The following is a 14892-nucleotide window of genomic DNA, read 5'->3' on the forward strand; positions in this document are numbered from 1 at the left end:
ATAACCATATACAGTATGTAACAGTCTGGTGTATAGTATACAGTATATAACGGTGCGGTGTATAGTATACAGTATATAACTATATACAGTATGTAACAATGCGGTGTATAGTATACAGTATATAACCATATACAGTATATAACGGTGCGGTGTATAGTATACAGTATATAACCATATACAGTATATAACGGTGCGGTGTATAGTATACAGTATATAACCATATACAGTATATAACGGTGCGGTGTATAGTATACAGTATATAACCATATACAGTATATAACGGTGCGGTGTATAGTATACAGTATATAACCATATACAGTATATAACAGTGCAGTGTATAGTATACAGTATATAACCATATACAGTATATAACAGTGCAGTGTATAGTATACAGTATATAACCATATACAGTATATAACAGTGCAGTGTATAGTATACAGTATATAACCATATACAGTATATAACAGTGCGGTGTATAGTATACAGTATATAACCATATACAGTATATAACCATATACAGTATATAACAGTGCGGTGTATAGTATACAGTATATAACCATATACAGTATATAACGGTGCAGTGTATAGCATACAGTATATAACCATATACAGTATATAACGGTGCGGTGTATAGCATACAGTATATAACCATATACAGTATATAACGGTGCGGTGTATAGTATACAGTATATAACCATATACAGTATATAACGGTGCGGTGTATAGTATACAGTATATAACGGTGCGGTGTATAGTATACAGTATTTAACCATATACAGTATATAACGGTGCGGTGTATAGCATACAGTATATAACCATATACAGTATATAACGGTGCGGTGTATAGTATACAGTATATAACCATATACAGTATATAACGGTGCGGTGTATAGTATACAGTATATAACCATATACAGTATATAACGGTGCGGTGTATAGTACACAGTATATAACGGTGCGGTGTATAGTATACAGTATATAACGGTGCGGTGTATAGTACACAGTATATACCGGTGCGCGCGTGCGCAGTTCTGTTCTGGTCGCTAAGCAACGCCGTGTCAACCTGCAAACCTGAAACTGCGTCTTGTGTAAAACCTCCATAGATTTTAAATACCGCTGTCGTTAACCACTAATATGTGGTGCTAATGCGTTTACATGACATTTCATTATTTACACCACAGGCTGGCGTGAACTGCAGCTATAACTGCGCCAAACCAGTAGAAAAAAAACAAGGTAAGCTCAGCATTAGCTAACATGCTAACAGCGCGCATCAGGTATAAACAGACGAGTATTAATGGACGCTAGAAAGCTACCCCTGCATGTAGAGAGGTAGTTATCTAAATTAGACCAAACGATAAGCAAAGAAAGCAAATTAGCTGGATAATGTGAGTTATACAACAGGAACAGAGCTATCTAACTAAACCAGCCGGGACGCTAAGCAGCTCATCGGATTAAGTCTGAAATCTGTGCGAGTTCTGTGTCGTAAAAATGTGTTGAAATGTTTAAAGAGCTGGCCAAGCAGCTAACGTAGCATTGATTAGCTTAACCAGCATACTGTAGCTTAAAACCTGAAATAAAGCAGATATTAAATTGTGCAGCACATAAAAGAAGCAGTACTGATGAGGAAAAGCAAAAGCTCTGGTGCTGTTAACGGGTCGAGAGCTTTAAAGGTGCAGTAGTCGATTTGTTTTATTTCTTATTTCTACAAATAACCTGGAAGATATGTAAAACATGATCAAATAAAATGGGTTAAACCGTGATCATAACAAAAAAAGTCTATTAAGTCGCTGAGAAACCCGTTTGAAAACCCGGATTCCGGTCCGGAATGCTTGCTTGTGTTTGGATTAGTGATGTGTCGTTCATGAACGATTCGTTCATTTGAATCTTGAATCTTTAATATGACTCGGGAACAACGAGTTGTCTCAGAGAGTGATTCGTTCATTTTGAATCTCGAATCTTTAATATGACTCGGGAACAACGAGTTGTCTCAGAGAGTGATTCGTTCATTTTGAATCTCGAATCTTTAATGTGACTCGGGAACAACGAGTTGTCTCAGAGAGTGATTCGTTCATTTTTGACCGCGCATGCGCTCCAACATCCCCATAGGTTCTGTACCGGAAACAAGAAATGATTAGTTCACGTCTCGAGTCTTCGGGTTTGAGTCGTTAACTATTATTCCAAATTAATTGTGGTTTGAGAAATTTCTAACAGTGGTGGATAATGACGGATAACCGTCTACTGCATGAATTATTACATTTACATAAAAAAAAATGTATGGATTTTCATTGCTTGAAGTAGTTAAAGTTTTAGGAGGGTAGTTAATTATTGCCTTATGGCAAAAGTGTGCAATGGTTGAAAATATCGTATAGTCAGAAATAACACAAAATGTATGAGATTATCATTCCAGTCACTGTATTTTCCAAAGGTTGTCCCAAATAAAGGTTTTTGGCCGCCTAGTAAGTATGTAAAAAGAAAGGAATTACAGTTCGGAGTGGATGGGTTTACTCACTCAAAATACATATGAATATCTTTTTAATTCTTTCTCTTGAAACGTAACATTTAGAAAATACGGTGCAGTTTCAAAATGTTAGAAATGACAAAAAAAAAATCTTACTTTAATGTAAAAAAAAAAAAGTAAATATACTATTAGAGAAGCCTATTGGGTTTTTTTGTTTTGTTTTGTTTTGTTTTGTTTTTGCTTTGTAGGCCTGTTTCAGTTCACGAATTCACCTACCACAGTTTATCCTTTAACAAAATACTCAAAGTATATCAATTAAAAGTTAACTTATCTCAGATAGTGTTTAAAATTTTTCCTTTAAGTAGTTTTGTCAAAACATTGAAAAACATCATCCAACAGCACTGCCCGGACATCTTGACATAGCTTTTTTTCTTATGTTAAAGTTAAAGCCCCCCCCTTTCCAGTGACATAGGAAGATAGCAGTTTTGTATTATTGCATATCATAGCAATACCATGGAGTAAAGGGATACTACTGACTTTTTGCTGAAGAGGGGGTCAACAGTGTACAGTAGTGTACGAGAACATCAGCAAAATGTTAGTTTCATTGCAGTTTGTCTCTATGTGCAGCAGATGGCGCTAAAATTACAACCTGCTCCCTAAGCGCAGAAATGTATCAAATGTGTTTTCAATTCTAAAAACAACCTGCCAGGGGTGTGTGGTGTGTTTATTTTATAGCGTTTTATGTCCTCGCAAGCCTTTGACCCCGAGTGTTTACAGATGATGAACCACCAGCACACTGGCGCGCTGCAGCTGAGCCCCTCTGAGCTTTGAACCTTTTGCTTTGAACAGAGTCGCTGCCATCTAAAATAAAATAATAATAATAAAAAAGGCCAATGGGGCTCTTCGACAAGCTGGCGGGATGGCTGGGCCTGAAGAAGAAGGAGGTGAACGTGCTTTGTTTGGGTCTGGACAACAGCGGAAAGACCACCATCATCAATCAGCTGAAGCCGTCCAACGTAACTGTCGCTCTCGCACAAAGGATGAGTGTTTTCACACGACTGCAATACACTGTGTTAGACATTCACACTGTTTGACTATGGGGTATTTTTGTCTCGCTACAGGCTCAAGCACAAGACATCGTTCCCACTATCGGATTTAGCATAGAGAAGTTCAAAACGTCAAGGTGAGCATTTGACACTGTTTCTATTTGATGATTTATTTTTAAAATTTTATGTTTAGACGTATGCACTGACCAGCTTGTTGTCTTTATAGTCTGTCGTTCACAGTGTTTGACATGTCAGGCCAGGGCAGGTATCGAAACCTATGGGAGCACTATTACAAGTAAGTGAAATCGCTGCACCTGTCAGTGTAACAATATACTGTACTGTCTGCATTATCGTGTTGCTTCTAACCCTGTGATTTAGTCATGCACATCTCTGTGACTTCTCTAAATCCAATCCCACTTATCATCGTGTTCATTCTTAAGCCGTTCATGTTACTAAAGGAGAGGTCTTTTTCTTTCTTTTCTGTGTTTGACCAGGGAAGGACAGGCCATCATATTTGTCATTGACAGCAGTGATAAGCTGAGAATGGTGGTAGCCAAAGAAGAGCTTGATACTCTCCTTAACCATCCTGGTGAGTGCTTTAAAAAAGAAAAAAATTATAAAAGGGTCTTGTGAAATTCAAATCGACCACAAAGGCATCCCATTTACCACAGTGGTTAAAGATATAGTAGTTAAAGGTGTAATTGTAGTACTAGTAGTTAAGGCTGTAGTAGTAATAGCATTTGAAGCAGTAGATGTGTTAGTGATTATTGTAATAGTAGTACCAGGTTTATTTTTGTAGTTATAGCAGTTGTTGGTGTTTAATGTATTAATCATAGTAGTCATTCTTTTAGTAGTAGTAGTAGTAGTAATGGTAGTAGGCATAGTAGCCGTTTTTGTAGTATAGAATTAGTAGTAGTTTTTGTAGTACTAGTAGTAGTATCCAAGGTACTAGTATTAATGGTAGTAGTAGTTTTAGTAGTAGTAATGGTATTAGTGATAATAGTAGTAGTAGTACTGATAGTAGTATTTCTAGTAGTAGTAATATAGTAGTAGCAATAGTAGTCATTTTTGTTGTAGTAGTAATGGTAGTAGTAGTAGTGATTAGTAGTAGTAGTACTGATATCAGTAGTAATAGGAGCAGTTTTTGTTGTGGTAGTAGAGGTAGTAGTTTTTGTTGTAGTAGTAGTGGTAGTGGTAGTAGTTTTTGTTGTAGTAGTAATGGTAGTGGTGGTAGTAGTAGTTTTTGTTGTAGTAGTAGTGGTAGTGGTAGTAGTTTTTGTTGTAGTAGTAATGGTAGTGGTGGTAGTAGTAGTTTTTGTTGTAGTAGTAATGGTAGTGGTGGTAGTAGTAGTTTTTGTTGTAGTAGTAGTGGTAGTGGTAGTAGTTTTTGTTGTAGTAGTAATGGTAGTGGTGGTAGTAGTAGTTTTTGTTGTAGTAGTAATGGTAGTGGTGGTAGTAGTAGTTTTTGTTGTAGTAGTAATGGTAGTGGTGGTAGTAGTAGTTTTTGTTGTAGTAGTAATGGTAGTGGTGGTAGTAGTAGTTTTTGTTGTAGTAGTAATGGTAGTGGTGGTAGTAGTAGTTTTTGTTGTAGTAGTAATGGTAGTGGTGGTAGTAGTAGTTTTTGTTGTAGTAGTAGTGGTAGTGGTAGTAGTTTTTGTTGTAGTAGTAATGGTAGTGGTGGTAGTAGTAGTTTTTGTTGTAGTAGTAATGGTAGTGGTGGTAGTAGTAGTTTTTGTTGTAGTAGTAGTGGTAGTGGTAGTAGTTTTTGTTGTAGTAGTAATGGTAGTGGTGGTAGTAGTAGTTTTTGTTGTAATAGTAATGGTAGTGGTAGTAGTAGTAGTTTTTGTTGTAGTAGTAATGGTAGTGGTGGTAGTAGTAGTTTTTGTTGTAGTGGTAGTGGTAGTAGTTTTTGTTGTAGTAGTAATGGTAGTGGTAGTGGTAGTAGTTTTTGTTGTAGTAGTAGTGGTAGTAGTAGTAGTTTTTGTTGTAGTAGTAATGGTAGTGGTGGTAGTAGTAGTTTTTGTTGTAGTGGTAGTAGTAGTAGTTTTTGTTGTAGTAGTAATGGTAGTGGTGGTAGTAGTAGTTTTTGTTGTAGTAGTAATGGTAGTGGTAGTAGTAGTAGTTTTTGTTGTAGTAGTAGTGGTAGTGGTAGTAGTAGTAGTTTTTGTTGTAGTAGTAGTGGTAGTGGTAGTAGTTTTTGTTGTAGTAGTAATGGTAATGGTAGTAGTTTTTGTTGTAGTAGTAATGGTGGTAGTAGTATTTTTTGTTGTAGTAGTAATGGTAGTGGTAGTAGTAGTTTTTGTTGTAGTAGTAGTGGTAGTGGTAGTAGTAGTAGTTTTTGTTGTAGTAGTAGTGGTAGTGGTAGTAGTTTTTGTTGTAGTAGTAATGGTAATGGTAGTAGTTTTTGTTGTAGTAGTAGTGGTAGTGGTAGTAGTAGTAGTTTTTGTTGTAGTGGTAGTGGTAGTAGTTTTTGTTGTAGTAGTAGTGGTAGTGGTAGTAGTAGTAGTTTTTGTTGTAGTGGTAGTGGTAGTAGTTTTTGTTGTAGTAGTAATGGTAATGGTAGTAGTTTTTGTTGTAGTAGTAATGGTGGTAGTAGTATTTTTTGTTGTAGTAGTAATGGTAGTGGTGGTAGTAGTCATAATGGTCATCTCTCTCTATAGTAATAGTGCTCTTCTTCTGTGTATGTAGATATCAAGCACAGGAGGATCCCCATTCTGTTCTTTGCTAATAAAATGGATCTAAGAGACGCTCTGTCCTCAGTGAAGGTCTCTCAGCTCCTCTGCCTGGAGAACATCAAAGATAAACCTTGGCATATCTGGTAGGACAATCACCATTTTCAGTTAGAATGAAAATCTTCCCGTGGTTCTAGTGTTAGGCCACAACAGCCCACAGAGTAGTGAAGAGTATCATGTTTAGTATTGTATCAGCTTCGCAAACCACAACATTAATATAGATGTGTGTGTGTGTGTGTGTTTCAGTGCCAGTAACGCTGTCCAGGGGGAGGGTCTGCAGGAGGGAGTCGACTGGCTGCAAGGTACAGATTTGTCCTTTTATTCGAGAAAAACTTGGTGTATGTGAATCAGCGATGATCCATTTCCCCTGAATTAACTCGAGTGTCTGGAATGACATTATTATATTGTTGAAGCATTCATGTTTGTTTGTTTTGTTTTGATCCATAGAACAATTTGCACTGTAAGTATTTGAAGTTAAACGACCTTGTGGTGACGTAGCGAAGTGTTACAGCCACTTTATAACCCAGCCTTTACAACTGATAAGTTATGATACAGCCCAAAGTGATCAAATATCTTTTACTGTACTTTCTACCTTTCATTTTAAACTGTGTTAGACTTCAGCCTTGTGTTTACATCCTAGTCCCTGTCTTGTCAGCATGCCCCGACGTCATGAGTCGCCGGTCTGTATCTGGAGTGTGTGTTGACTTCACTGCTTCCTTTCCCAAACAGATCAGATCCGAACCATGAGAACATGAAACGCTCGTAGAATCCACCACGTCGCCCGTTCCACATCACACCACGGACCGAACCTCCTTCACAAGGCACGCTGAGCCGTCTGTTCAGGAAGCTCAGGGTTTGGGAGTGTGAGATGCTTTGATTCTGTTGCATCGCAGACTTTTTTTTATTATTATTTTTTTTTTTATGTTTTGCACTTTCATAGCTCGTTTGTCTTGAAAATAGCCAGCAAATTCGGTCCATTTCACGAGTACTCCTAGTGTGTTTAAAATGTAACAAACGTGCACATAAACACATTATTACCTCAGCTAAACGCTGGCAAAAGCTTTACATTTTTTCAAGAAACCGAGCAAAACAGTCCACATATGTATTACATCACATATTTATTACATCTCAGAGCCGGGAAAATTTTTACTAAGTTACTATAAGATGTTTAGAGACATTTCATTCTGATTTCTTGTATGATCATTAATACACACGTGTGTGTATTTTTTTTTTTTTTTTTTTTTTGGTGTAGCACTGTAAAGAACTTTCCAGGAGGTTTTGCAGATGTGTATATGACATGTAACGCTGGTCTATAAGACATTCCAAATGTTTTTTTTTTTTTTTTTAATCATTGCTTTACTTAGTTTTATAATTCCAAGCACAAACTGAAAGATTATTTTCAATGTCATGCATATAAACTCTGCTGCCCTTTAACACGCTTTTAAAAAAATGTAGTTTTCTACTCGTTTTCTGTCTCAAATCTGTCTTAGACTGTGACTCAAAGAGTAAACGGTCTGTAAGTAACGAGGATTTGAAAAGGATACGAAAGTTGACAGTCGCCTGGTATACCGCAGAGGTTAATAGTACGTTAGTTGGCAGTTATATTTATATTTATTTACAGTATAAACCTACCAATTAAGCCACTTGACATGTCTACACTTACAGAGCAGATATTATTTGGATGGTGCATCATTTGCAGCAGTAACATCTGACCCTGAGCTTGTAGGTGCACCGCTTTCAGGTTGCAGTGCGTGTTAATTGTCTTTTATACCACAGCGCTGTTGAAATCTCAAATCTGATTCGCCGGAACGCGTCGATTGATTTGCTTTATACCACAGCGTGGTTGAATTCTCACATCTGATTGGTCAGACGGTGTGCATTATTTTTGTATATCAGCAGCTCGGACAGTAGTTCCGTCTGTAACACGAACAATAGGTTGATATCAATGCGCTTGTCCTAATACGTTTCCATAGTAACGGCGCGTACATAATCTAAGACTAATAATAAGTTTGGAAAAAAAAAACATGTTTAATAAAATAAAATGCGTAATCATTGATGTGGTGATGTTTTTTTGTTAGGAAACATTTGTTGAACACTCCGTTGCGCATTGTGCCACATCACGTGTGTTATCCCATACACGGGTTGTTACTGCAGCTGGAACCGCTCACACACAAGGACTTGTACAGCGGACGCGCCACATAATCTAAATAATAATCGGACTAAAAAAAACGTGTTTGTTATTTAACAAAGAAAAACATCAACGTTTTCTGTATGGAGACATTTATGGAAGGAGTCTCCAGTGTAAGTAAGGCTTCAGGACAGAGGAGTTCAGTTCTGTAACATAAACTGTGTTTATTATTATTATTATTATTGTCTTATAAACTTCAAAAGTGAGGGGAAAAAAGGTAGGTTGGTGAGGGAGAATCAGGTATCAGGGGAATAAAACACGTCAGATTATTAAAAACTAAAGTGTTTTATTCCTTTACTGTAATATACAGACAATGTAAAAAAAAATAAATAAAATTGCACCTACATGTCCAAGTCTCAAGGATGAACACTTGTAATGGAAATAAGGCATACTGTAAAAGGGTGTGGTCTTCAGTTAATCTATAAACAAATGAAGGCCGTAGCGTGACCCAGGTCAGTGGGGTGATCAGTGAGTGTAATAGAGTAGAACAGCTGCAGTGGGACGACTGACCTGTAGCTTCAGTCATCGCTAATCAAATCTGTTCCATTAAGACCTCCATGGCAGCATGAACACAGTCTAATCAGCAGCCCATCTGCCTCTTATGGAGTTAGCACAGAAGAAGAGGCTTCTCTCAGGCCAAATGACAGATATTGCTCTACACTGCGCCTGAGAAATGGATTTAGTTTTCAGACACTGTGCAGTTTTCCAGCCGGTCGATTGTTGCCCATGTTTGGGGCAGCTCCGGTAGGCAATAATTCTGTGCTATGTGTAAGATTTCTACATGAAAGCTTCAAAGATTTTTAAATAGGAGCTTTGTGAATTAGTTAAATAAAAATAAAACTGTCAAAATAGCTAATGAAGCCATAAACACATCAGGCAACCAAGGTGCATTTGCATGTTTGTTAAGTAAGGAATGAAACACTTGGGAACATAGGAAAATCAATCAATGACCCAAGAGTTGTGTTATACTCCTCTTACGGTATACCACAGCATCCATACAGGATTTAGCAGTTGTTGTTTTTTTGTGATTGTTGTGGCCAAAAATGCTTGATTTTGCTTTGGCTTTTTTCAAAATTTGCACTGGGTTTTTTTGTGGGGTTTTATTTGTTGCAGAAAACTGCTTGCATTGGTGAAATTACAATCGCACAAAATAGTTTCGCGCGGTCTTTCACAAGTGATGTTTGTTGGTAAATGAGACCTTTTAGCTGTACTCCTGTTTGACGGACGTGAATCGAAGAGGGCTTTTGGCTGAATGCCAAGTGTGTTGCGATGATGTCACATGGCGCGTCTTGGCGAAAATCTGGGGCAGTTTTGTCAAATTGAAAGCTCCTCCGAATACCGCGGCATTTTCCTTGATGTTTCGTTAATTTCTGCGATCAGTCGTTCCCTCACCAGACTCTTATTCTTTCTCTAGATGTTACACAGTAAACATGGCTTGTCACAGAGAAACTATAAGGCACAATGTCCTCTTACTGACTGTTACAAAGTGCTAACACTGGAGACTCCGTCCACAAATGTTAAAAACATGTCTCCTTACATAAAGCAAGCATCACCACATCAATCATTTGATGTTTTCTTTGTTAAATAACAAAGCTACTGTCAGATCTGCCGTTATAGAAAATGACCTCCTTCTAAGCAGTCAGTTTCGAGAATTCAACATTGCATTATTCGATAAATTCTGAGCTCAGGTAAATAAAATGTATATAATGCTTGTTCCAGGCTCAAAGATTGAAGTGATGTTCAATGTTATAATGTTCAATTTGGGCTAAGAGCAATGTACGGCCTGCCCTTGTTATAAATTTACATTATTAAAAGTGGATTCATGACCAGGAGTCAAACGTGAAAACATACCATGGATATTTATTGATTTATTTATTCTTTTCATTACTAAAGCCTACAGAAGCTTTCTTTGGAAGGCTAGAATTATAATTAAGGCACAACTAAGTTCACTCAGGAGCAGAAAAGAGAGCGGCCACTGGGAAAGTATGGGAGAAGGAAAAGGTTTCCTTCACAGCTGTCCAGCGCTAACGAGCCTGTCTATCTCAAATCTGTACATTCCCCTGAGGACACCAGGCCTCCAGTCTACAAGCCTGGAAACCCCTGCGTTCATCCACTCAAGCCATCCCTGTACAACAAACTCACTAGAAAACGAGTGCTCACGTTCACGTTCACCTCCGCACTCTTTCTCAGCACATAAATACAATCCCCAACAGGATTAAAGAAAGAGGTTTAGCTCCTGAGATCACTTACAACCAAAATGGCACATATGTAAGGAATAAAACATTTAGGGGAATGCTGTTATAGGAAAATAATGAACAACCAGGGTTCTGTGATGCGGCCCAGCACGAGCACAGTTACAGATACCATCCGGATGCTGATTATTGTTCAATAACAGCATGTCCCGAAGTGTTTTATTTGTCTCATACCACAGAAATTTGCCAAACTTATATAGAAAATAATGACGGTATATATTTTAAATCACAGGCTTTAAAGCCAGAGATGTTAAATGAATTAAACTCTACAGTAAATAGCATGAAGTGTCTGAGGCTGCTACTTTCTTCCCAAATATCCGGTGCGTTTAAAGACTATACTTTGAATAACTGGGCTTCGGTTTCTTTTGAGAGTGTATGCAGTCCTCCTTACAGCCACTAGTGGGCAGCATCCTATTGCAAGTCCAGCAACAGTTGCCTTTCCCTTGAAGAAATAAACTGGAATAATTACAGTGGACCTCACAGCGTAATCACTGGTGTTTAATGAACAGAAATGGTGTTATTTTGTACAAACGGAATGAACACAGCAGGAGTTCATTTAATATTGTAGATCCAGTGGTGTCACGGAGAAGGGTGTTTAAGCACACCAGTGGGTGGCATCAAGATTATGTATAAAATAAAGTTGCATTTGCAGAATTTCCTTGGGTCCTTGGTGCAAAATGAATGGCGAGGATGATCATATTACTGAACTGGGTTTGTAGTTGTGCAGGGTGTCTGAAATGTCAGGAACCAACAGGAATATATTGAGCATATGTAGCATTACTCTAATAAAGTCTTGTAGAGTATAGGATTGTCCAGGATTAATAAACCTATCAGAGATGTAATATGAAGTCAGAGATGGAGTGGAAATTGGGGTGGCAAGGCATATCTTGACGGGGAAATATCCCAAGTGCTGCCCATGTAGCCATGCCCCTGAATTAATGCTAAGACTGTGTAAACACTTTTGGTGTTAATTTGCCATTTGCAGTGAGAATTGCATGCTCGACTGTGTTTAGTGCACACTTCAAAGGGCACTTGACAGATGCGTCTGGTGCTCATTAAAGCTTCGTGGTCTCCCGCACTGAGCGAACACGCACTGCTCGCATCACGACTCCCGCCAATACCCAACAGGCAGAGTTTCCCACCCAGCCACATGCTGTTTTCCAAGCATACATCTTTCTTTCTCTGCAACTACATTTCGTAGTAGCAGCAACAGTTGCTGGATCTGTAGACTAATCCTGTCGTGATGATTCTTTCTACAGACAACAAAACCGGTCTTACAGACGTACAGCTCATACACCGTCCCAGAGACACACTTCTGACTAGCAGCTCTGGGATGTTAGCTGACTAGGTTAACATTAACACTGAAGACTAGAAACATTTATGAATATTCACTTTATTCTCTCAGAAATGCTGTTAGTTCGGTGCAATTGAGCTAGCAGGCTAACGTTAGCAGTGAAGGTTGTAACCTTCGTGAAAGTGATTCAAAAATCCTCTCAGAAATCCTGTCAGCTTAGCGCCTGTTAGCTATTTCGCGAACAATTATAATATTTTGAAATCCTGTCAGGACAGCTAATTTAACATAGCAGGTTAGCAGTAAGAGTAAAGATGAAAACATTTATAAAACATGACTTTGAAATCCTCTGAGGATGCTGGAACGATTCTAACATTCATGAATACAATTTAAAAAATCCTGTCATGTTAGCTGATCTTAGCTAGCTTAGTTAACATTAGCAGTGAAGACTATGAATATGTTTTAATAAATCCTCTCAGGATATCCTGCTTAGCACCCCTTAGAACCACTTAGCTATCTGGCCAACAAAAGCAGGAAAGATTATGATATTTACGAATGTACCTTAAGCATTCTCCTTGAAATCCTGTCATGTTAGCTAATCTTAGATAGCTAGTTAGCATTAACGTTGTAGATTATAACATTTCTTAAATATAATAAATGATTCCTCACAGAAATCCTGCCAGCTCTGTGACAGTTAGCTATTTTGCTAACAAAAGCAGGGAAGACTATAATATTTACGAATTTAAAAATTCCCCATGAACTCCTGTCAGGTTCACTAATTGTATTTAGCTGGTTAGTATTAACAGTCGAAGATGATGACATTTATTAAATACAACTTTAAAATCCTCTCAGGTTAGTCTTTGTTAATTAGCTGGCTAGGGCTATTCGGTACACATCATATGATTATGACTTAAAAATCCTTTCACAAATCCTGTCAGGTTAGTTTGTGTTATTTAGCTGGCTAACAAAATCTCTATAGCTATATCTGCATAAATGAATTGCTTTCTGAATATTTCCATATATGGATTCAATGAAACTTTGGTCTTAAAGGTACACCCGCTCTCTAATTTCCATATTAAGACTTAATAACTTACCTTATACAGTACATATTGGCTGTTTGGATAGCAGTCTTAGTGTTTTTGTTATTACTTCATTTCTAGAAAATCTGTTCATTAAAATTGCTACAGGTTTTTTTAAATAGAGTATTATGTTGAACAGGAAAATGGGATCTTTCCCAAACTCCTTCCTCTACAGAGAGCCTTACCATCTGCATGGGATGAGTGTTCAGGGCCCAGCGCTCATAATTGGAAGCGTCTTGGCAGGCTGTCAGATTTTTTCTTTTTTTTTTTTTTTGTTGAGTCAAATTAGTCGACTCATGTGAGTTAAGGTCGGCTAGACCAAGTTGGAGTCTTGTCACCGGTAAATTGGCTCACTCCAGAAGTTCCTCACCTCATATATTTCAGAGAGCAATTAAACGTACTCTTTCGTGTGTGGCCGTAATCCGTTAAGTCTCTAAATATAAACACGGTGTTTACCTCCACAGAGAATATTTACTTGTTTATGGCTGTCAGAATGCGGTCAAGTGCCACGATGATACAGTTAGAGAAATGAGCTTGGGTGTGGAAATGTTCAAGCCCAGCTTGGCGACTGTTTGGGTAATTAAGACAACTTTAATAAAAATGTGTTTAAAGAGACTAATAATTCATCTGGAACCTTAAATTGTGTCTATGGGGAGCCCTTTCCCATATCAGGGAGGGTTCGGTAGAACCATTTTAGAAAACAAACAACCTTTAATTATGTATATTAATAACATATTCATTTGATATTGCTTGCTTTAATTCCAACGTAAACTCAAAATGTCCATGTAAGAACTTTTATTTGTTGTGCAGAATGTCAAACCATTAAACGTGCTTCCAAAAGAATTGTTTCAAAAGTTCTTGAATCTTACATGGTTCCTAAAAGAACCATAATATCAATTAAAAAACAAACCTAAAATGCTATTAGTGGCATCTTTATTTTCTTTTAGAGAACCATGATTTAAGGAGTAAGGTGATATATGGATCTTTGAATATAATGATAATGATAATGAGTCTTAATTGATCAGATATGCATTACAGCACAGTGAAATTCTTTTCGTCGCATACCCCAGCATGTCAGGAAGTTGGGGTCAGAGCGCAGGGTCAGCCATGATACAGCGCCCCCTGGAGCAGAGAGGGTTAAGGGCCTTGCTCCAGGGCCCAACAGTGGCAGCTTGGCAGGGGCTTGAACCCCTGACCTTCCAATCAGTAACCCAGAGCCTGGCAGTGCTGGGGCTTGAACCCCCGACCTTCCGATCAGTAATCCAAAGCCACCATTGTCACCCCCCAGTATAGTTCAGGGATCTTAGCTCCCTAAAAGGGTTCTACTTGGAAAGGGTTCTAATAAGGAAACCGGTTTAGGGTTGTACCTGTTGTAGGTTGCTAGACAGAACCTTTATGGTTTCCCCCAGAGCAACAAACTAGAGAACCCTTAATTGTTCAGGCTCTTTTCTAGGAGCGTGTGTGGAACACACTGAACATGGAATCAAATAAAGGAATTAATACATGTTGGGAGAACCCAGCCTTATGGTTAGAGCTGATTTGGTGGCTACGTCTGATTAGTTATAAAGTCTCGTGTGTAATTGAACATATGGTTCTCTTTTTCAGCACTGCACACAGCGTGAACTCAGCGTGTTTAGTGATGAAGCTCAGGATCAGGTGTGAAAAATCTGGAACCCCTTAGAGTTCTTCTTATTCCTTAAAGGTTCAGTGCCATATTACAATGGGTTTCTCCATCAGAAGGGGTTTCGATTAGAAGAAGCTTGCAAACACACACACTTTCAGGGGCAATTTAAAGTATCCAATTCACCTTCCAGCATGATTTTAGTAGGTGGGATGAAGCTGGAGA

At 38.1% G+C, this 14892-nt stretch overlaps 1 protein-coding gene across 2 annotated transcripts; it reads left to right on the forward strand.

The window, feature by feature from the left end:
• The first annotated feature begins 1018 nt into the window (after positions 1-1018).
• On the forward strand, positions 1019-12603 carry arl6 (ADP-ribosylation factor-like 6). Of its 2 annotated transcripts, XM_053615814.1 has the most exons (8): positions 1020-1233; positions 3308-3474; positions 3580-3641; positions 3731-3799; positions 3999-4093; positions 6193-6322; positions 6483-6538; positions 6966-12600. In XM_053615814.1, the coding sequence occupies exons 2-8, from the start codon at positions 3352-3354 to the stop codon at positions 6989-6991; spliced, it is 561 nt and encodes a 186-aa protein (XP_053471789.1). In that variant the 5' UTR covers positions 1020-1233; positions 3308-3351; the 3' UTR covers positions 6992-12600. The 2 variants fall into 2 exon arrangements, with proteins under 2 accessions (XP_053471788.1, XP_053471789.1); XM_053615813.1 differs by having other exon boundaries at positions 1019-1233; positions 6483-12603.
• Positions 12604-14892: the final 2289 nt, after the last annotated feature.

The sequence above is a fragment of the Ictalurus furcatus genome, chromosome 26, assembly GCF_023375685.1.
Source record: "Ictalurus furcatus strain D&B chromosome 26, Billie_1.0, whole genome shotgun sequence".
NCBI classification, from domain to species: Eukaryota; Metazoa; Chordata; class Actinopteri; order Siluriformes; family Ictaluridae; genus Ictalurus; species Ictalurus furcatus.

What these genes read in the sequence shown, in the direction of transcription:
- arl6 (XM_053615813.1), top strand. Translation starts at nt 3,352, where the DNA reads ATGGGGCTCTTCGACAAGCTGGCGGGATGGCTGGGCCTGAAGAAGAAG. An exon ending in GAGAAGTTCAAAACGTCAAG is followed by an intron (nt 3,642 to 3,730) that starts GTGAGCATTTGA and finishes TTGTCTTTATAG; the next exon opens with TCTGTCGTTCACAGTGTTTG. An exon ending in GATAAACCTTGGCATATCTG is followed by an intron (nt 6,323 to 6,482) that starts GTAGGACAATCA and finishes TGTGTGTTTCAG; the next exon opens with TGCCAGTAACGCTGTCCAGG.